We start from the raw sequence: 21,964 nt of genomic DNA, 5'->3' as shown, positions 1-21,964 counted from the left end.
GCCATTGCTGCAGCCCCTGCCCTGCTGCCCAGAGCCCCGAGCTGGGGCTGCTGCTCTGCAGAGCACGGGGGCTGTGCTGCCTGGGGCCCTGGGCTGCCTCTGCTGGGCTCTGCTGCTCAGCCTGGCACACAGAGGCAGCTGATGGTGCTCCCTGCACTGACCCCCTCCCACACAGGCTCTGCGGGGCATGGAGGGGGCTCAGAGGAGCCTGCCTTGTGCCAGGGCTGCCAGAGGGGCTTGGGGCTGCCCTGGATCCTCCTGGGGGAGTTTCCTGAGGGTCAAATTAGTCAGTGCCCAGTAGCAGCAGCAGCACGGTGCCCTGCCCAAGGCTCTGCCATGAGGGGCTGTCCCTACATGCAGGTGAAAGAGCCAGCCCCGGGTGCAGCATTTCTGCCCCAACCCTTATCCCCAGCCCAGCCTCCCCGCCACGTGTGCACTCACCACTTGCCCAAGCAATACAGGGCCAGCGTTACCTTCTGGGGCCTTGTGTAGCTGCCCTCATTGTGGCTTGGCCCCATGATGTCTTGGATGGCACAGTACACCACAGCCAGCCCAGCCCCACCCCACTCTTTGTCCCCACCCCAGCTCAGACTCTTGAAGGGGCCCTGGGGTGGCTGGGCCAGCCTTTCAGTGAATCTTCTTCAAAGAACTCCTCTTGGTCTTTCTCTTGTCTTTCTTATCAGCGGCCCTCTATTGGCAGTCTCACACATATCCATGTTGGAAGGCACCCTTGAGGATCATGGAGTCTAAACCTTGACTCCACGCTGAGCTTCAGTTAAATCTCTGAGTCTACAAAAGGTGCATGTTGGTTTCAGGCTTGCTGCTTTTCTGAACGATGAGCATGACAGCATCCTCTTGCTTGCCCACAACCACTTGGGTACCAGGCCTCTGGGAGAGCGCTTGTTTTTTCTGCTCTGGAAAGAGTTTCCCAGCACAATCACAAGATGTTCTGCAGTAGAAAGATGTATTTGGGGTCACCACTTCCAGATGCATTGATCTGTCTTTCTGTGCATAAACAGGCACAGCAACAAAGACTGCAGTGATGAGCTGCCTTTGAAGAGTCACAGGCTGGTGTTGTTGGCCTTAGCCATGGTTCCTAACCAAAAATGCTCAACCCCATCAGCACCATCAGTAAGCTCTAGACAGCTGGAATGGATGGTGACCTTACACTGATGGTGACCCCAGCACCTATCCTTCCCTTCCTGTCCCTTCTGCAGTGTTACAAATACATAAAACAGAGGGAGCATGTTAGAGGGGGCCATAGAGTTGGCAGTTCAGGCAGTTTGTACCTTCCGAATACCGCAGGCAGTGGGAGAAGAAAGAGGTTGATGCACCTGGGAATTAGGATAAAAAAGGAAGTTTCACCCTTGTCCTGAGTCTCAGCAATTCCAGACACCCCATGGGAAATGTCCCTTGGCCTCTCCTTTTACTCCAATAACATTACAGGACCCCTCTGTGTCTTTCCTGGACCCAATCACTGGTGTTGTGAAGGTTTTTCCACCCAGGGAGACACCCTTCTCCTTCAGTGCCCATTCTCCAGCTCTTCTCTGCTTTCTAATGCACCTAGAAGCCCGTGTCCTTGCTGCTGCATGGATCTCCCACGGCTCTCTGCCAGCCGTACTCCAGAGCTCCCAGCTCCAGCTGGCAGGGCCTCAGCGCCTGCCCTGTGCCCTCCTTTCCTGACAGTCACAGCAGGCCCTGCTTGCTGCCCTCATGGTGGCACTCCTGGCCCCAGTGATCTCCAAGGCCTTCTCTGGGGGCACCTTCCTGCGGCCTTTCAGTCCCTCACAAGGCCCAGCAGAGACCTGAGAGGGGCTGTGGACAAGGGCCTGCAGGGACAGCACCACGCCCAGTGGCTTCCCACTGACAGCGGGCAGGCTTGGGCTGGAGATGTGCAAGAAATTCTTGCCTCTTAGGCTGCTGAGGCCCTGGCCCACGCTGCCCACAGCAGCTGTGGCTGCCCCATCCCTGGCCATGTTCCACAATCCGTCCTTAGGAATGGGTTTCGTGATGGTTTGTTAATTGATCTCAGAGTGCAAAAAACCTACACGGCAAGGGAGTTTGCAGTAATAATAAAAAATAAATCTACCTTTATTGAATGGCCACAGGAAAATGTTCTAGGGGGGACAGGGAAAAAGGGAAGAATAGGGGGAAAAAAAGAGAGAGAAGAAGAGAAAAGAAGGTATGTAGCTACCAAACGTAGAGAGACAAAGTCCTTCAAAGTCTTCAGTCATTGGAGTTCACCTGGTCACATCAGGGGAGATCTCAGAGATACTGGTCAACTCAAGCTTCTGTTGTAGTCCTTTTTGGTGGGGGAAGGGGACAAGTGCAGAAATGGAATCAAATGTAATAAAGAGTAGTCTATTGTAATTGCTGATGGAAAGATAAAAAAAAAGAGAAGGCATTGAAGAAGGGTACAGATAGTCCATATTCTCAGCAGTAGGTAAGAACCATTGTCTTCTTGGTCCAATGGTTACTCCTGCAAGCAAACATCTCACTTTGGTCAGCTTGCCTCCCCCACACAGCTCCCCCACGTTAGGGGTTTCAATCTCAGTCCTTGGGAGGAGGGGGAGCTCCTCCATATAGGGGTTTCATGTCTCAGTCCTTGAGGGAGAGGCTTCTCCCATCTCAGTCTGTCTGTCACAGTGGTTGTAAAACAGATGAAGGGTCTCCCATGGGGACCACCAAGAGTTACCCCAGAAAAGTCCAGCCAAGCTGAGAGGTGGGGAAATTCCAGGGCTATTGGTGTGAAATGGGTGCAGGCAAAAAAGGACAAGGTGCCCCTTTTCCTTTTCATTAGGTTCAGTGTTCCATGGCAGCAAACACACCTGCAAATAGCTTGGCAAGCCAGAAGCTCTGCTCAGGCCTCAGGATCTTGACAAGCAACCATCTCAAGCAAAGCCAGAATTCCAGTCAGGGTCTTTACAGTGGTCCTGATGTCTGCTCTTGAGACAGTTGTGAGGCAAAATGAGGGGAACTTCAGACCGTCTCTCACAGGGCTGCTTCTCATCTGCCCATGAAGCACTGGGGCTCTGGGCTTTCCTTCCTAAGGGAGAGAGCTGTCCTTCTCCACCAGGGGCCCATGGCCAAAACTGGGATTCCTTGCCAAATTTCCTTAAATGCAAAGATTGTTCCCAGATGAAATCTGCCAGGAGAGACAGATTTGGCTGCTTTGGATACCCAGGGGCCATCTCTCATCTGCCTTTGAAACACTGGGACCATGTGCTTTTCTTTCTTATGGGGAAAAAAACCATCCATCTCGAGCAGGCACCCATGACCAAAATTGGGAATCTGCCTCCAAAATTCCCTGTATCCAAGGATAGCTCCCAGGCAAAAGCTGCCAGGACAAGTCTGGCTGGACTTGGCTACCTGAAGAGCTGGCACTCATCTACCTTTGAAACACTGGGGCTCTGTGCTTTCCTTGCTAAAATAAAGAACTCTTCTTCCTGTCCAGGTGCCCATGGCCAAAACTGAGATTCCATCTCCAAAATGCCCTATGTCCAAGGATAGTCCCTAGATGAAAGGTGCCAGGATAGAGAGGTCTGGCTGGCTTGGCCTATGGGTGGCCACCTCTCATCTTTTTTTAGAACACTTGGAATTCACGCTTTTCTTTCCAAGAGGAAAAAACTATCCATCTTGACCAGGCATCCGTGGCCAAAACTGGGATTGCACCTCCAAAACTCTGTACATCCAAGGATTGCTCCCCAGTGGAAGCTGCCAGGACAGACAAGTCTGACTGCCCTTGGCCTCTTGGGGGCTGCCTCTTACCTCCTTTCCAAACACCGGGACTCAGGGCTTCCCTTCCAATGGAAAAGAATCATTCTTCTTCTCAAGGTGTCTGTGGTCAAAATTGAGATTCCTCCTCCCAAATTCCATATATCCAAGGATTCCTCAATGACAAAAGTTGCCAGGACAAACAGGTCTAGCTGGCTTGGCCTCCCAGGAGCCACCTGTCTCCTCTTCTGCCTTTGAAATTCTTGGGCTCTGCATTTTCCTTCCTATGGAAAAGAACCATCCTTCTTATCTACACAGAAATGGCTGAAATTGGGATTCCACCTCACAAATTCCCTATGTCCAAGGGTTGCTTTCAGACAAAAGCTACCAGGACAGAGAGGCCTGGCTAGCCTAGGCCTCTGATGGCCACCGTTCATCTGCCCCTCAAACACCAGTGTTCCATGCTTTCCTTCCTATAGAGAAGAACTGTCCTTCATCTCTGGGTGTCCATGTCTGAAATTGGGATTCTACCTCCAAAATTCTGTATATCCAAGGGCTGCTCCCAGGCAAAATCTGCCAGTACCATCAAGTCTGGCTGGCCTTGGCCTCTGGTGATTGCCCCTACAACACTGGGGCTTGGTTCTTTCCTTCCCATGGAGATCCCTGGGACACTGTGGGGACCTCATGGAACCAAGGGGATCATTGTGGCTCCACTGGAGCCCATGGAACCAAGGGGCCGTGGTGACACAGCAGGGCTTCATGGAACCTAGAGACCATTATGGCTCTGTGGGACCTGATGGAACCATGGAGAGCATTAGGACCCTTCAAGGCCTCATGTCACCAAGGGGGAATTATGACACCTCAGGGCCTCATGGAAGCAAGGGACCATTGGGACACTATGGGGCCCCATGGAGCCAATGGAACATGGAACAGGTCTGGTTGGCTTGGCCTCCCAGGGGCCACCTGACAGGTCTGGCTGATCTTGGAATGTCAAGGACTGGCTCTCATCAGCTCCTGGAGCACTGGGGCTGCATGCTTTCCATGCTACAGTAAAGAACTATCCCTCTTTTTAGATGCCCATTGGCAAAACTGATACTTTCCCTAAAAAATTTCCTCTATGCAAGGTGGTCACCTCTCATCTGCCCCTGAAATACTGGGGCTCTGTTCTTTCATTCCTTTGGAAAACAACTGGCCTTTCTGCCAAGGGACCATGGCCAAAATTAGAATTTGGTCTCCCAAATTCCGTATATCCAAGCATTGGTCCCAGACAAATATAGCCAGGACAGACAGGTAAGGCTGGCCCTGTCCTCTGGTGATTTTCTTAGACTCTGAGCTGAATGTTTTTCATTTGAAAACACCTTGGAGATGGTGCAGAGATCTCCCAAGGTGGGATTTTGAGGCCTCGGGCACATGAGCACTACATGTGGACAAAGGAGCTCTGTGCTCTGTGCTGTTCTGGTGGTTTTGCATCATGGAAGTGATGTCCTAAGAGAAGCTGCTAGCAGTTTCCTCCATGTCTGACAAAAAAACAATCAGTAATTAGCTTTGAGAATTGGCAATCTGTTAAACCACTAAGGAAACTGTACACGGCTCTGTGAAGACACATGTTAAAGACGAGAAAGCCTGGGAGGGTCTCTTTCCCTTCTGGCCAGCAAAGAGGTAACAAGGCTGGCCCAGCCCCCGTCTCAGCCAGGCCGGGCCGGGCGGCTCCTGCCGTGGGGCCGGGCCCCTTCCCAGGGAGCCCCCCAGGCCCCATCGGCTGCCGGGCAGGGCAGGGGAGGCCGCGGGGCCGAGGCCGGGCTGGGCCATGGCTGTGGTTGCCAACACCTGGGCGCTGCCGAGCCCTGCCCCGCCGCCAGCCCAGGCCCAGCCAGGATCCGTCGGGCCCCAGGAGCAGCCCCGGGCCGGGCCGGCTTGGCAAAGATTCTGCCACCCTTGGGGTTCACCCGCAAGCCCCAGGCAGGGGGAGGAGAAGCCATGGGCCCCGGCCATGCTGCTGCTGTGTTCTGGCCTGGCTGCTGAGATCCTGGCCCTGCCCCAGCGCGGCCCATCCTGACACAGCCCCAGCGCAGCCGCTGCAGAAACCTCCATGGTAAAACAGCTCCGGCCGCAAGGACCCAGCCCAGCCGGGGTCACGGAACCATCTGCAGGCCCTGGGTGAGATATTAACTCTTTCAGTGCTTCCATCCTCCCTGGAGTGAGAGAAAAGGACAAAGTGCAGGCACACAGAGGAGCAACATGAAGACACTGAGTTCAGTGAAGGAAGAGTAAAGTCCCAGATGGGAGGAATTAGGAGATACTTTGATCTTGGGGCTCGAATCGTCTTGTAAATGTATAGAGATGGATGTAATTGATACATCAAACTTTCTTTTCCCCCATAATGCATTGAAAAGAATGGGGAGATGACTTGTTCAGCAAAGGCCTCCATGCTAAAGTAAGCAAATGTTGAAGTAGTTGTGATTCCAAGAGAAGTTTAAATGGAGAAAGAGAGAAGAGTGATGAGACCCTGTGCCCTCAGGGAGAGAAGAAGACCTCTGTTCCCAGAGATGAAGATGATTTCAGAAATAGATTAAGAGAAACTATGTTCTTAAACCGCTCATGTTTAAACTAATACCCGATAAATTAACATGGCCCATAAATAGAGCTGTGGGCAAAGCTGTAAAAAATGGCAGGGACTTCAAAATTGCAGACTTTCTGGGCAGCTGCTATTGGTGGGAGTTGAGAGCTATGAGAGAACTGTTTTCTTAAGTATAAGTCTCCATAGTATGAAAGATAGACTCCTCTCCCTAAGTGAACTGAAGAAAAACTATTCTAGAGGTGGTAAACTGACTGGAAACTTTATGTTTTTTCTCCTTACATTGTCAGTGGAAAAGAAAAGTTTGTAGGGAGGGTAATTGTTCTGAAAGTTTTGTTCTGATTCTTAGTACTCTTTCTTGTATTAACTGTTAATAATCTTTTCTTTGCACCCTTTTGAAGCTTTGAGCCTGCTGTGCATTTCTCCTAATCCTATCTCACAGCAGTAAATGAGTAAGACTATTCTAGTGAGTTCACTGGAAATTGCCCAACACTGAACTCACCACACTAATTAATCCATTCTCCAAGAAATCTCAAAATGGCAAACCAAAACCACTACAGAAATCTTCCTGATGAACTGCCCAGAGCAGAGGGAAATCAAGACAGAGCCATGGTCTGTCAGTACTTGCTTGATCCTAAAGAGCCCTGTGATGCATTTGGAGCTGAGCCCTGGAACCTCAGGGCCTGAGAGGAGATTGCACAAACTTTTCCAAGAGTGAAAGTCAGAAGAAAACCCCAAAGTGTTTCAAAACATGAATGGGTCCCACTGAGGTCAATCCCAAACACAGGCTCCTCATGGACTCCTTGGAGGAGAGAACTGGAGGCCAGGATGGCACAAAAACCTCTTAGAGACTCAGTGTGGAAAGGAAAATCCAAAGTACCTTAACAAACCGTGAGTAACTCAAAGTATTAATGAGCCCCACTGAGTGTCAGTGCAAAACTCTCAAGGGATTCATTAAAGCAGATAATTTGGGCCATGAATGCACAAACCTCTCCCAGAGTCTGTATCAAAAGGGAAACACCAAGTACCTTCAAATAACTGAAATACCCTGAAGCATTAATGAGCCCCACTGAGTGTTGTTACTGACAAAACCTCTCCAGGGACTAATTACAGCAGATAATTGGAGGCCATGATTGCACAAACCTCTCAGAGAGTCCAAGGCAAAAGCCAAACCCAAAGTCCTTTGAAAAAACCTGCAGTCCCTGGGAGCATTCAGGAGCCCCCAGGGCCATTGCTGAGCAAGGCTCCCCAGGGACTCCTTCCAGCAGATCCTTGAGGCCACTGGGATGTGGATTAGGGGGGGATGCTGAGGGCAGGACAAAGGGGCTGACAGTGCCCAGCCTGGCTGGGGCTGTGCCAGGAGGCCCCAGGGCCTCAGGACAAGGTGTCTCCTCCCAGCCTTTGGTGGCACAGACCCTGCTGTGCCCCAGGCCACCAAGACTTGGCTTCTCTTTGTCCCCACCTGTCATCAGTGCCTCCAGTTCTCTGCTCTGCCTGGGGCCTGGGGACACTTTCTGAGTCGTGTACCTCAGTGGGACCCATTAAAAGTCCAAGAAACTTTGGAGTTGGATTCTGACTTGGAGTTCTGGAGAGGTTTCTTCAGCTGCCTCTCAGGGACTGATGTTCAGAGCCTCAGCACAAAGCCCCAGAGGGTCATTAAAGTCCTGCTGCTGTGTCTGTGCTGCTGAGCTGGGCTGGGCTCCTGGCACAGAGGCAGCTCCTGGTAAGCAAGAAGAGCTTCAAAAGCACATTTCTCTTGATGAGCAGCTCTTGTGGCAGCCCAGCAGGGCTGGGGCACTGCCTGCAGCCAGCCCGGGCACAGCCCAGAGGCACGGAGAGCTTCAATCAGTCAGGGCTGGGAAGGTGCTGAGAAGTGCCTGGGGCAGAATCACTGCCAGCCCTTGGCACAGGAACCTCTGGTTGCAGGGCAATGCAGCTGCAGCTCCTGGAGCCATCTCCTAAAGCTGCAACATCGCAATACCTGCAGACCCTGTGAGTATATCTCTGATTCTCTCTTGTGCAGAGCAGCCCGGGGTGCCCAGGGCTGTCCTGCAGAGCAGGCTCCTGCAGCCCAGGGCGCTGTGCTGGGGCAGGGACTCTGCTGCCTGCCAGGGACAGCTCTCAGCCGGCCCGGGGAGCTGCTCTCAGCACTGGGGAGAAGCTGTGGGGGGAAGGAGACAGATGGTAAGGCTTGGAAGTGTTCTCTTTGTGTGGTGAAGATGCTGCATTGTTCAGGGCTGCTACCTGCATGGCACGGAACTCCAGAATATTTCCAAGTAGATTTATACAGGGAGCACAGCAAGTCAGGGGTGGCATCTAAAGGAAAATACTGCTTTTTTTAATCTACGGTTCTGGGTTGCCAGGATGGGAAATTGCACATAGATATTCATCTCCCAGTTCAAGTGAGGAAAATAAAAACATTTTTTCTCAGATGGTAATTAACCAGGCAGAGAATAAAATCAGCACAGGGCACCTCACAGGCAGCATCAGTGTTGCTTTTCCATCCTCCTCAGAGTTGCTCTGACGTTGCCATCAGAGCCTGCAGAGCCAGAGCTGCCCCTGGGCAGTCCAGAGCTGGGAGGGGTCTGCAGGGCAGATCTGAGCCCCCAGGGCTGGGCTGGGCTCTGGCAGCACTGGCAGAGCCCAGCCCTGGGCACAGGGAAGCAGCTGCTGGCATGGACAGCTCCAGGCAGCAGAGCCCTGGGCAGGCAGTGGGGGGAAAGTGTCCCCAGGCTGGGCTGGGATATTTAAAGTCCTCTTCAAATTCAACTATGCCTGATTACTTTATTTACAGATCCCTATGCCAAGACACTTGAAATGTCCAACAGCAGCTCCATCAGCCACTTCCTCCTGCTGGCATTGGCAGACACGCGGCAGCTGCAGCTCCTGCACTTCTGCCTCTTGCTGGGCATCTCCCTGGCTGCCCTCCTGGGCAACGGCCTCATCATCAGCGCCGTAGCCTGCGGCCACCACCTGCACACGCCCATGTTCTTCTTCCTGCTCAACCTGGCCCTCAGCGACCTGGGCTCCATCTGCACCACTGTCCCCAAAGCCATGCACAATTCCCTCTGGGACACCACCACCATCTCCTACACAGGATGTGCTGCTCAGCTCTTTTTCTTTCTGTTCTTCATCTCAACAGAATTTTATCTCCTGACCACCATGTGCTACGACCGCTACGTGTCCATCTGCAAACCCCTGCACTACGGGACCCTCCTGGGCAGCAGAGCTTGTGCCCACATGGCAGCAGCTGCCTGGGCCAGTGCCTTTCTCACTGCTCTAATGCACACAGCCAATACATTTTCCCTGCCCCTGTGCCATGGCAATGCCCTGGGCCAGTTCTTCTGTGAAATTCCCCAGATCCTCAAGCTCTCCTGCTCCAAATCCCACATCAGAGAACTTGGGCTCATTGCTGTTAGTGCCTCTTTATCAATATGTTGTTTTTTGTTCATTGCTTTCTCCTATGTGCAGATCTTCAGGGCTGTGCTCAGGATCCCCTCTGAGCAGGGACGGCACAAAGCCTTTTCCACCTGCCTCCCCCACCTAGCTGTGGTCTCTCTGTTCACCAGCACTGCAGTGTTTACCTACCTGAAACCCCTCTCCATCTCCTCCCCATCCCTCGATCTTGCCCTATCAGTTCTGTACTCAGTGGTGCCGCCAGCCCTGAATCCCCTCATCTACAGCCTGAGGAACCAGGAGCTCAAGGGTTCAGTGTGGAGACTGATCACTGGATACTTTCAGGAACATTAAACTGCTGGAGAATTTCTGCAAGTCACTTGTAATAAAAGTAATCTTTGATACTTCCTGTTGGGTTGATTGTGGGGTCAATTTTTTCCCTGTTTTACTTTTTCCTATTGTCCATAAAGAAATGTCACTGTTTGTGCCATTTCTCATTTTGTTTCTCTCCACCTTCCTCGTGGCCACAGACTGCGACAAGGAGGGGCTACTTTCTTGGTGGCTTTAAAGGAAAGAAAGGATCTCCCAGCAGAGTTTTCTCCAGAGATGCCCTTTTGTTGCCTCCTCTGGAGCTGCAGCAGCAATGTCTGTGTGCAGAGCTGGGGCAGATCAGTGCTGGCACAGCAGCTGTGCCCAGCAGCAGCAGCACTCGGTGTTGCCAGTGCTGCTGCCGTGGCCCTGCCCCGCTGCCCTGGTGGCCCTGGTATTGCTGCAGGGCCTGAGTGCTCTCGGGGCCGGGCACAGTCCTGGGGGTGGCAGTGCCGGGGCTGCAGCAGGGACAGGCCATGGGCACTGCTGGGGCAGCGCTGACGCCTCAGGCCAGGCCCTGGGGGCTGCAGGCTCCTTGCCCAGGCTCTCTCAAGAACACGGCCAGGCCAATGCTCAGCACAGAAAAGCCCCAGGGTGAGCAGCCCCAGGCTGGCCGTGGGCAGGCTGGGGGCAAACAGCATGGCTGGGGCTCTGCAAGGGCCCTGGGGGAGACGGGAAGGAGCAGCAGAGCAGGGGCTGATCCATCCCCAGTGCGCTGCACAGCCCAGGGCAGCGTCCCAGAGCGTCCTGATGGAGCTGCCAACAACATCCCCCCTCTGCAGCCCTGGCCTCTCCCCCAGCTCACACAGGTGCCGCATCCTTGCAGGCACAGCCACGGCAGCACTGGCTCAGGAGCCCCTGTTTGCATTGCACAGAGCAGGCGGGAGCACCCCCATGCTGTTGCTGTGGGGACATGAACCTGAGGGAGCACAAATGCCATCAGCCCCTGGGGCCAGCAAGGGCTGGGGGACACCAGGGAAACCACTCAGCTTTGTCCTGGCCTCTGCAGTCAGCCAGAAAGTTTGTTCCCATCAGCTGGGAGTTTCCTGTGCCACTGAAGATGCTGTTGCTCAGAGCCAGGGCTGCCTGGCAGCCACCCCCAAACTGCCCTGAGCATTTCCTTTGCTTCACTTTTTCTTCTTTACTCCTAGCAGTACAAATTTCTTCCTATTACCCATCCCTGTCCCCTCCCCTGCAAAAAGCCCATCCCATTTTTTCCTTTCCTCTCTCGTCCCACTCCCCATTTCAGTTCCTGACTTGGCACCATGGAAGAATCACTGCCCTGTTTCTGCTGGCCACACCATTCCTGATCCAGGCCAGGAGCCATTGGCCTTCTTGGCCACCTGGGCACACTGCTGCCTCATGTCCAGCCTGCTGTCCATCAGTGCCCCCAGGTCCCTTTCTGCCTGCCTGCTGTCCAGCCACTCTGTCCCCAGCCTGCAGCACTGCAGGGGTTGTTGTGGCCAAAGTGCAGGACCCGGCACTTGGACTTGTTAAACCTTCCTTTCTTGGATTTGGGCCCTGGATCCAGCCTGTCCACGGCCCTGTGCAGAGCCCTCCTACCCTCCAGCATATCAACACTCACACCCAGCTTATTGTCATCTGCAGTAATGTCCTTGGCTCCATGTGGCCCCTTGGTGTCACAATGGTCCTTTGGTTACACCAGGCCCTGCACTGTCACACTGCTCTCCTTGTTTCAATGAGACCATGCAGAGCAACAATGCTCTCCTTGGTTCCACGGGGCCCCAAAATGTGACAATGCTCTTCTTGATTCCATGGGGCTTCACAGTGTCACAATGTTCTCGTTGGTGCTGCAGTTTCACAGTGGCCCCTTGTTTCCTTGGGGCCCCAGGGTGTCACAATGGCCCCATGGGTACATGAGGTCCCACACTGTCACCTTGGTCTCTGTGGTTCCACAAGTCCTCTCAGTGTCACAATGGACTCCTTGTTTCCATGAGGCCACATAGTGTCACAGCGTTCTTCCAGATCCCTTGAGGCCCCATCATGTCATCATGTCCCCTTGGTTACACAGGATCCTGAAGTGTCACAATGTCCCCCTGGTTCCATGAGGCCCCACAGTGTCAGAACGGCCCCTTGGTTCCACTGGGCCCTGGAGTCTCCCAATGGTCTCCTTGGTTTCTCACTGTCAAAATGGTGAAACCCCTTGGTTCCCCAAGGTGCTGCAGTGTCACAATGGCCTCTGTGGCTCCACAAGGACCCAGAGTGTCACAGTGCACTCCCTGGTTCCATTTGGCCCACAGCACCACAATGGACCCCTGGTTCTATGGGGCTGCAGTGTCATCATGGTCCTCTTAGTTCCATGAGGCACTGCAGGGTCACAATGGCTCCAGAGTGTCCCAATCATCAAAGAATGACAGAATCAAATAGGCTGGAAAAGACCTTTGGGATCTGCAAGTCCCAGCAACGCCCTAATATACTGCCTTGTCACCCAGACCATGCCACTAAGTGCCACTGGAGAGGGACAGTGACTCTGCCACCTCCCCCCTGGCCTGCCCATTCCAATTCCCAATCACTCTTTCTGTGATGAACTTCCTCCTATTGTCCAGCCTAAACCTCCCCTGGTGCAGCTTAAGGCTGTGTCTTCTTGTCCTGCCCTCCAGCAGATCCACGCTCACACCCAGCTTGGTGCCATCTGCAGTTTGTGAATGGTGGACTCGATCCCCTCAGCCAGATCATCAGTGAAGATGTTAGGCAGGACTGGGCCCAACACAGCTCCCTGGGGGACACCACCAGTGACTGGACTCCAGCTGGGTGCAGCACCATCCCCACCACTCTCTGGGCCCAGCCTCCGTCTAGCTCTTAAATCTCCCAGTGAGCAGAGAACCTGCCCAAGCTGTGAGCTTAAGCTTTTCCAGGGAATGTTGTCAGAGACAGTGTCAAAGGCTTTGCTGAAGTCCAGATAGACATATCCACAGCCATTCCTGCATCCACAGCTTTTCCCACATCCACAGGTGGGTCACCTGGTCATAAAAGGAGACCAGGTTGGTAAGGCAAGACCTGACATCTCCAAATCCACACTGGCTGGCTCTGATCCCTCGGCCACCCTATGGGTGCCCTGTGATGGCTCTCAAGGTGATCTGTTCCATAACCTTGCCAGGCACCCAGGTCAGGCTGGCAGGCCTGGAGTTCCCCAGATCCTCCTTCCAGCCCTTCTTGGGGATGGGCTCACACTGGCACCTCCACTCCTCTGGGACCTCCCTGCTGAGCCAGGACTGATGGTAAATGATGGAGAGCAGTTTGGGGAGCTCATCCACCAGCTCCCTCATCCCCCTAGGATGGATCCCATCCAAACCCATACACCTTTGAGCATCTGAGTGGCTCAGCAGGTCCCCAGCTGCTTCCTCCTGGATTGCAGGGGGCTGTTCTGCTCCCTGTGCCCATCTACCAGCTCAGGAGAACACTTGTCATGAGGGCAGCCTGTCCTAATATTGAAAATTGAGACAAGGTGTTAAGTAGCTCAGCCTTTATCTTTAGTTGCTATATTCTCTACTGCATCCAATAAAGAGTAAAGATTCTCCTTATCCCACATTTTCCTATTAATTTATAGATAGAAACTTTTTCTATTATTTTTCAAAGAAGGTGCCAGGTTAAGCTTTAAGTGAGCTTTCACCTCTCTACTTTTCTTTCTGCATAACATAACAACATGCTTAAACATTTTCTAAGTTTCTTGACCATCTATCCAAAGTTGATGCTTCCACTTTTTTCACTGAGTTCCCTCAAAACTCCATGGGTAGCCAGGCCAGGCATTTTCCTCTCTAGCTCTTTTGCCACACTGGGACAGGCTTCTCCTTCCCCCCTTAAGATTACTTTCTTGAAATGTGTCTATCCTTCCCAGACACCTTTGTTCATAAGGGCTGTTTCCCTTAAAAAAATCAGTACCTGATTCAGTACTCCCCAAATCTGCCTCCTAAATAGACCAAAGTCTGCCCTTCCTAATTCCAGTGTAGAAGTTTTGTTGCTGCCACTCCTTCTTTCACAGAACATTGAAAACTTGATTATTTCATGGTCACTCTGCCCCAGGCAGCCTCCGACCACCACATCTGCCACCAGCCATTCTCTGTTTATGAACAGCAGCAGACAGAGCTTCCCTTGGCAGTGGGAGTGTTACCAAAAATTTGGTAAAACAGAAAACCCCTTAACCCCAATGCAGCATTAATAAGCAGCATTCTTTATTCAGCTGCATGCATGGGGGAGAGCTCATCACACAGCCATGCAGGATGAGTACAGGAAAGTTTCTGTTTATTTTCTGTATTTTGCACACATATTCATTGGTTGTCCTGGACTAAACACACACATGATAATCATTTCCCCAAAATCATTAACAGATTTCCCCTCCCCTTTACCCATGTGTTCTTCTGTCCTGGGGGTCTCTCTGGTGGTCCCTGGTGGTCTGGACCCCAATGTTCCAGTGGGCCTGGCTGAGCTAGCAGGACACTGAGGCTGGTGAACTTCCAGTTCCCCTTCTCACACAATGGGCATTGTGTGGTTTCCATAGGCCTGGGGTTTTAGAGAACAAGCTCCAGGTGTGAGCTCACCTGGTGTAGACAATTGATCATCTGGGAACATGAGGTCACAGAGTGGGCTGTGACATCACAGAGCGTGTTAGGTCAGGTTATCGAGCAGCTATGACATCACAGGTGATCTCTGTGAATTCAGAGATCCAACTGTGACATCACAGAACAGAGGTGTGACATCAGAGAGCAGACTGTGACATCACAGAGCAGGCTGTGACATCCCAGAGGGGCTGTGTGAGGTCACTGGGTTGTTCACTCCGCCCCAGCTCCCCCTCACAGTTTCTCCCAACAACTCCAATGCTGTTCATGCCCAGTGGGGTCCCTGTACCCCAGTATTCCCCCCATCCACCTGGAGCCATAGCCTCCACCAAAGGATGTTCCACAGGATCCAGCCCAGAGCCTGACATGGGGACAAGGGGCCAGGGCTGTGTGACCAGGACATCAAGGACGTGGATGATCCAGGTCACTGTGGCCTGGTTTGGGTTCCCCAGGGCAGGAAAGATGTCTGGCAGCTGGAGCAGGGTTAGGGAAGGGCCTCCAAGGTGGGGCTGGAGCCCTTGGGCTGTGAGCAGAGGCTGAGGGAGCTGGGCTTGTCCAGCCTGGAGCAGGGAAGGCTGAGGGGCTCTTCATCCCAGCCTGGCAGTGCCAGCCAGGAGCTAATGGAGAACACAGAGCCAGGCTCTTCACCGGGGGGCCTGGTGGGAGACAAAAGCCAATGGGTTGAAGGCAGAAAGAGGAGAGATCAGCCAGGATGGGTGGAGATGAAATGAGTCAGGCTGGTTTCAGCATTTCCTCAACACCAAAAGCAGCCTGACCTCCCTTCTCCATCCATCACTGACAGTTTTGCAAATCAGGAATTGTTCAGAGCTGTTTTACCCCCACACCAGGATGAGCATCCTGATACAAGAATTTAATTGTGTTTATATCTCTCACACACCAACACTTGTCTAAAGTCAATTTTAGTATGGAAATCACCAGTGGATCATGGACTCATCAGACGCTGCTGGGACGTTCCACATAGCTCAGGGAAGAGCGTGAGTGTTATTAAATAGTGCCCTGTTCAACAATGGTCTGTTGGCCATGAAGAGAAACTTTCTGTGCCTCTGAGTCTCACCAGTTCCTGACCCCCAAAGGACACAAACCTGATGAGTTGTGGTTCCCACTCCAGTGGCTGTACTTGCACCTCCATCCATAGCCAGAGCAGAGCTCCCTTGTCTCAGAAAGTCCCTGGCAATGCAGGGATGAAGGAAACAGGACAGGCTGTGGGGATCAGGAGCAGGGCATGGCCAGGGATTTGGGGTGGTTGTGAGCTCAAGGCAGGACCCAGCCCTTGGCGCTGGTGAATCTCATCCAATTGTCCTGGGCCCATGGCTCCAGCCTGTCCAGATCCCTCTGCAGAGCTTCCTGCCCTCCAGCACAGCCACACTCCCACCCAGCTTGGGCTCACCTGGGAACTGACTGAGGGTGCCCTCGATGGCCTCGTCTAGATCATCACTAAAGAGATTTCACTGATGTGGCCCCAGTCCTGAGCCCTGGGGAGACCCCTGGATGTGACTCCATTCCTCAGCTGCTCGGAGTGCCAGGGCTTGGATCAGGGAAATGGTAGGGAGGGGGTAGGGACAAAGTCTGATTGAAGGGTCTTGATTTTCATATCTGTTCAGACTGCATTAGGATGTGCTGGGGCTCAGTATAACCTAGGGAATGCTGATATCAATCTATAAACAGGAAAAGAAAACTTAAGAGGACAAAACATTTCCCCCTTCATTGTTTTCAATTTAGTTTATTCGCTTTGAATATAGCCCTGAAATCTGCATAATTAACCACAGAAGAATTGAAACTTAGATTATACTCAGAGTCTTTGCTTGGTTGGGTGTTTTGAACAAATGTTTATGAGTTTTTGCCACTGAATTCCGGCACTCAATAACTCAAGAAAGAATAGGACTCTGGAGTAGTAAAATTCATCATCAACCCCCAAGTGGCTGAGGATCCATCCCCATCAGAGCAGCAATGAACAGAAACGGGCACAGCTTTGAGGCTGCCCCAGCTTTGGGATGGGCCCTGGGCCTGGAGCAGGAGCAGCTCTTGAGGGCCCCAAGGCCGGGGCTCTTGTGCTGCCCTGGGCACATGGGATGGCAGCAGGGGCTGCAGAGCTCTCAGCACCTGAGCCAGAGGGGAGGCAGGGCAGCCAGGGAGCCTCCTTTGGCCTTGGCCCAGCACCTTCCCCCATGGCTGGGGCTGAGTCCTGTGTGAGCTGCAGCTGCTGCTGTGCCCTTGGCAGGGGCTGAGGCCGTGGGGCCAGTGGCCAGAGCAGCCTGGCCTGAGCAGAGCTGTGAGGCCAGAGCTGGCTGGGCTGGGGTGGGGAGAGGCCCTTGGTGCTGCCCAGAGCTCAGGGCAGCTGGCAGAGCTTGCAGGGAGCTGGGCTGGGCTCAGAGAGCCTGCCCCAGAAACCATCAATGTCCATCTCAGCCGGGCTGAGCGTGCAGGGGCAGGACTCAGGCCAGGCCTTGTGGGGCAGGGCCAGCACCTGTGCAAGGCATTGAAAAGAGGCAAGTGCCCCAGAGAGGAGGCTGCTCTGTGCCCTTGGGGGCACGGACAGAGCAGGGAGGGGGCCCAGGACATTTGTCAGTGCCAGCCTCTGTGCCCAGCCCTTGGCAGCCCTGGCTGCTGAGCCCAGCTTTGGCCTGGGCTGAGTTTGGCTGTGGCCCAGCTCCATCCTCCTGCGGGGCTCAGGGCCTGTTCCCGGCCATGGCCAGCCCTGGCCGGCCTCTCTGCTGGCCCAGAGGCCGGCAGAGCCCGGGGCAGGGCTGTCTGTGCAGGCCCACAGGTGCCAGGGCCTCTGCAGGAGCTGGCAGAGGCTGCCCAGCAGGGAGGCCATGGGGCACAGAGCCCCAAGGCTGCTGTGGGCACCACGGCACAGGGGCCGTTCCCAGCCGCAATGCTCCTGGCCTGGGCTGGGCCTGCACAGGGGCTGGGCCACCATGGCTGGGCCAGCACAGGGCCACCAAGGGGCCACGCAGCCGCTGCCAGGGCTGACAGCAAGGCCAGGCACACACAAGCAATTGCTGAGCATGGCCTGCGTTGGCCAGGCCTGACTGTGCCACAGGCAGAGCTCAGCTGCCCTTGGGGGCTGCAGAGACAGTCAGGAGCCCAAAGAGCCTCCATGGCTGTGCTGCAGACCAAGGCTGGAGCAGGGAAATGCAGGGCTGCTGCAGGATGGGGAGGGCATGGAATTCCAGCACACACCTCAGCTCTCTGATGATCCCAGCACCATGCTGGGCCCTGTTTCAGACTGAGCAGAGCAGATGTTGATGGGACAGGAGCCCTGCGGGGCTGGCAGGGACCTGCAGCTTGCAAGGTGCTCTGCTGTTCCTCAGGTGCTCTCGGAGAGATCCAATCCCAGCTGGACACCTCAGGGCACAATTGGCACTGCCTGTTCATGGGCACACAGCTGATGTCTGCCTGGAAAGGGGCACAGGTTTAAATAACTGATAGTTTCATAATATACAAGCAAACCTTTATTATCTGGGTTGCTTGAGTACTTTTAAGAAATGGCAAAGTTTTCCCACCAGGAACAGGAATTTCCTGGATCTACTGGATTCTTCTACTGGTGTCAGGAGGAGAAATTCTGATCTTCCCCTCTACCTTTGCCGCCAACATGCAGTCTGATATTTCATGATCATAATATCTCACTGTTGCCATGATATTTTAGTGAAAAAGCCTCTGCTAGGATTTTTCCTGTCCTGAGGAGCTGAGAGCCTCAGGAAAGAAATGTAAACAATAACTATCTGCTGCTGTGGAATGCCACAGGTGCATCTGTCATTGGTCCATGTGGATTGTTTTCAATCAGTGACCAATCATGGCCACCTGTGCCAAGGCTGTGAGCAGTCACAGGATTTTTGTTATTCATTCCTATTCTATTCTTGTCTTTGTAGCCTTCTGATCTTCTTCTCTCTGTTCTTTTAGTACAGTTGTAATGTAGTATTTTAGTATAATATATAACATAATAAATCAGCCTTCTGATGAAAATGGAGTCAAACCTCGTGTCCTCACACAAGGGGTTCTTGTCTAAGAATTGGTGACCCCTGGATGTGTGAAACTGATCGTCACCCCAAGAGTGACCACGGAGTCCAGCCTGGAGCTGAAGAAACGAGACCCTGAAGATGGGCAGAGTTCACAGCCAAGGCAAACAGGAGAACCTGTTGGACTTTCCTGGAGATTGTGTCCAGAGACCGCAGAGCAGCAGAGCTGCACAGCTGGATCCACAAGGACACTGTCTAAAGGTACTGTTATTTTTTCCCTTCCTGAAGATCCTGCCATTTGCAGAAGGTGGGAGGAAAGTTGGGAAAATGTACCTTCGGAAGCTCAGGTTCCGTTTACTGCGTCAGAGAAGAAAGTTATTAAATTCTGGCACAGATGGGGACGCGAGGACGGAGTTAATTATTGTCAGTGGGAGAGACTGTGTTATGAGTTTTTCAGATGGGCAAAATTTCATAGATTTTTTACAAATGTCGTATACTCCCTTGATTTAGATCTTTGGGAGTTCATGGGCGCTGCTTTTAAGTGGACAATGGACCAGGGTGTTACACCCCCAATAATGTATGGAGTGCACGTATGGCTTTTTTTCTGTATTTTGGAAAAAAGGGAGGCTGCAGAGGACATCGTGACTCCGTGGTGCGGTCGCACTCCGTTTCCACCAGGTTCGGCACGAGAGGAGCCTCTCGAAGAAGATGAACCGCGGGTTCGCAGCCCCCCTGCATTGCCCACGGCTGAGCAAAAGTTTTCCTCCGCTCCCTTGGAGTATGAGCAGACAGAGCTGCCTTTCCCCCCCGCTCTTTCTCTTGGGAGGGATGGGGAGCCGGCTCCGCCGCTTTCCAGGCCGGCTCCGCCCACTCCACCGCTGCATTCTCCGCTCCCCTCACTCCGGGAGGGCGCAGAACCGATTCCGCCCCAGCCAGCCCCACGGGAGGCACCGGACCCTGCGGCTCCGCCCGTGGCCCTGCCGCTGCCCGGGCCAGCTCAGCCGGCCTTGATGTCTGCCCCTGCACTGTACTGTCCAGACTCCGGAGGAGACTCGGCTGCTGCACCCAGCCCGGCGGGGGATGTGCCCCCGCGGCCCGTGCCAGTCCCGCTGCTCCCTGCCGATCCAATTGCAGTGCAAGAGCTTGCCGAGAATGGTGCTGAGCCCACAGGATCGATTCAAGAGTCGACACCAGCACCCGTGCTGCCCGCACCACCCACCCCAGTTGTCCCGCTGGTTTCCGAAGCTCTGTCCTTCGCATCAGACTCTGCGAAGACCCTGTCCTTCCGTGGAGGAGGCATGGCCCTCCAGCTAACTGCAGGAGCAGTTCAGCTGGCTGTGTTCAAAATCAGTATGGTTTCTGGGTCACTTCGCGTGTGGTCGGGGGCTTCTCCCTGGGGGTTGGGGTGCCTGCCTTTCCCCGAGCGCCCCAGCGGCGTGGGGGAGTTGGCTCCTGTGGCATCTGCCTCTGGTTCCCAGCCCAGTGGGGATGGGGGTGCCGAGGGGCAGAATGCAGGAGCAGTGGCATTTGCATTGCAGGAGCAAGAGGCACAGAGCAAAGCAAGCATTGCTCACTTGCTCTGGGGACAAGAAACCCTCAGATCTGGGATGAAAATTCCTGAGAAAGCTTCTCTTCCCGAGCTGCCGGTGTGCACCGGTGCTGCTGGGGGGAGGAAGCATTTGGTCACTTCTGCTCTCAAGACACTGACAGCATGTTCCTGCCAGGTTCTGAGCACACAGAGCCCGCCTCATGGGCTGGTTCTGGGCTCTTTGGCTCATTTCCCTGGGCTGGGGCCACCGCCCCGTCCAGTGTTGGGTTTGGGAGCTTTCAGCTCCCTGCCTGGACCTGGGCCACCGTTCTGTGGACCAGGTCTGGGTTCTCTAGTCCGTCCAGCAGGACCAGGGCCACCCAAGGGTCCTAGAAACCCTCTGCTGCTGCTGCTCTTCTTTTGGAAAAAAAAAAAAAAAAAAGAAAAAAAAAAAGAAAAAAAAAAGAAAAGTGGAAAGACCTAGCAGCTCAAAAGCATTGAAAAGCCAAAAATTAGCCTCAGCCCAAGTGGTTCAATGAAGGGCTGTGGCCAGAGCATTCCAGAATTTTCTCTCTGAATTGTTTGATGACTGTCAATGGATTTTTTTATAATTCTTGTTCTCTTTAGCAGTTCTTTGTTTCAGAATTCTGCAAGCCTGTTTCAGGACCAAAGGGGACTTCCAGAGATGTCAAAGAAGAACATCTTCAGTCCATGGACTCTGTCCTGAAACTCAGCTGTTTGGACTTGAAACAATGAACTTTGTTTGCATGAGTTTTTGCATTTTCTTATTTTTTAAGATTGTTTTAGTGATATGATAGAATGTGATGTTTGCTAAGTGAAGAATTTCCCTGAATGTTCTACAGGTGAAGAATTTCCCTGACCATTCCACATCAGCAGTTGATTGAGATTTTGATTGGCAACAGATGAACCTCAAGAGATGTTTGTTCTCTCGTCTGCAAGGGCCCAGTAGAAGAGATTGCAAACATTTCTTTTTCTATTTAATTTAATAAATTTTAAAGGGTGAGATGTAGCCATGATATTTTAGTGAAAAAGCCTCTGCTAGGATTTTTCCTGTCCTGAGGAGCTGAGGGCCTCAGGAAAGAAATGTAAACAATAACTATCTGCTGCTGTGGAATGCCACAGGTGCATCTGTCATTGGTCCATGTGGATTGTTTTCAATTAGTGGCCAATCACAGCCACCTGTGCCAAGGCTGTGAGCAGTCACAGGATTTTTGTTGTTCATTCCAATTCTATTCTTGTCTTTGTAGCCTTCTGATCTTCTTCTCTCTGTTCTTTTAGTATAGTTGTAATGTAGTATTTTAATATAATATATAACATAACAAATCAGCCTTCTGATGAAAATGGAGTCAAGCCTCATGTCCTCACACAAGGGGCAGCCTAAACAAGAACACCCAACATCCACCATGGATCCTCAAACGCCTGCAGGACCCCTAGACTTCTAAAATTCCTTCTGAAAGAGGAGACTGGGAGCGGCTGGATCGAATCCCAGGCCCAGACTTCGTCAAAGGTGTAAAAGATTGGACAGGTAAAACTGAACCTTAATTCAATTTGTCCCACAGGATTAACAATGGAATACCAGATATATTTATATAAATACAGCTCTGATTGATTCTGATCATGATTAGATAACATGCCTTATTTACACCACAGAGTAAATTTAAAAAAACCCAGTTATTTACTCCACAATACGGGAAATATAACAATTATTTGAATATAGTGCTCCAGGAAGCAATTTTGCAGTCAAGAGGACCTTGCTGGAGTTGTTGGAGCCCACTGCAGGCAGAGCCTCCTGCTCCAGCAGGAACTG

The 21,964-nt window shown here is 52.8% G+C and overlaps 2 protein-coding genes across 2 annotated transcripts in view; one reads left to right on the top strand and one right to left on the bottom strand.

Moving 5' to 3' along the window:
* Positions 1 to 21,964, bottom strand: part of LOC135306120 (zinc finger protein 420-like) — a 111,474-nt gene that overhangs the window by 36,081 nt on the left and 53,429 nt on the right. The window lies entirely within an intron of this gene.
* On the top strand, positions 300 to 10,039 carry LOC135305949 (olfactory receptor 14A16-like). The gene is made up of 2 exons (XM_064429526.1): positions 300 to 5,004; positions 9,084 to 10,039. The coding sequence occupies exon 2, from the start codon at positions 9,107 to 9,109 to the stop codon at positions 10,037 to 10,039; it is 933 nt and encodes a 310-aa protein (XP_064285596.1). The 5' UTR covers positions 300 to 5,004; positions 9,084 to 9,106.

Source organism: Passer domesticus, chromosome 8 (genome assembly GCF_036417665.1).
Source record: "Passer domesticus isolate bPasDom1 chromosome 8, bPasDom1.hap1, whole genome shotgun sequence".
Lineage (NCBI taxonomy): Eukaryota > Metazoa > Chordata > Aves > Passeriformes > Passeridae > Passer > Passer domesticus.
Note: the sequence above shows the minus strand (reverse complement) of the source record. Positions and strands in the feature narration are given on the sequence as shown.

What these genes read in the sequence shown, in the direction of transcription:
- LOC135305949 (XM_064429526.1), top strand. Translation starts at nt 9,107, where the DNA reads ATGTCCAACAGCAGCTCCATCAGCCACTTCCTCCTGCTGGCATTGGCA.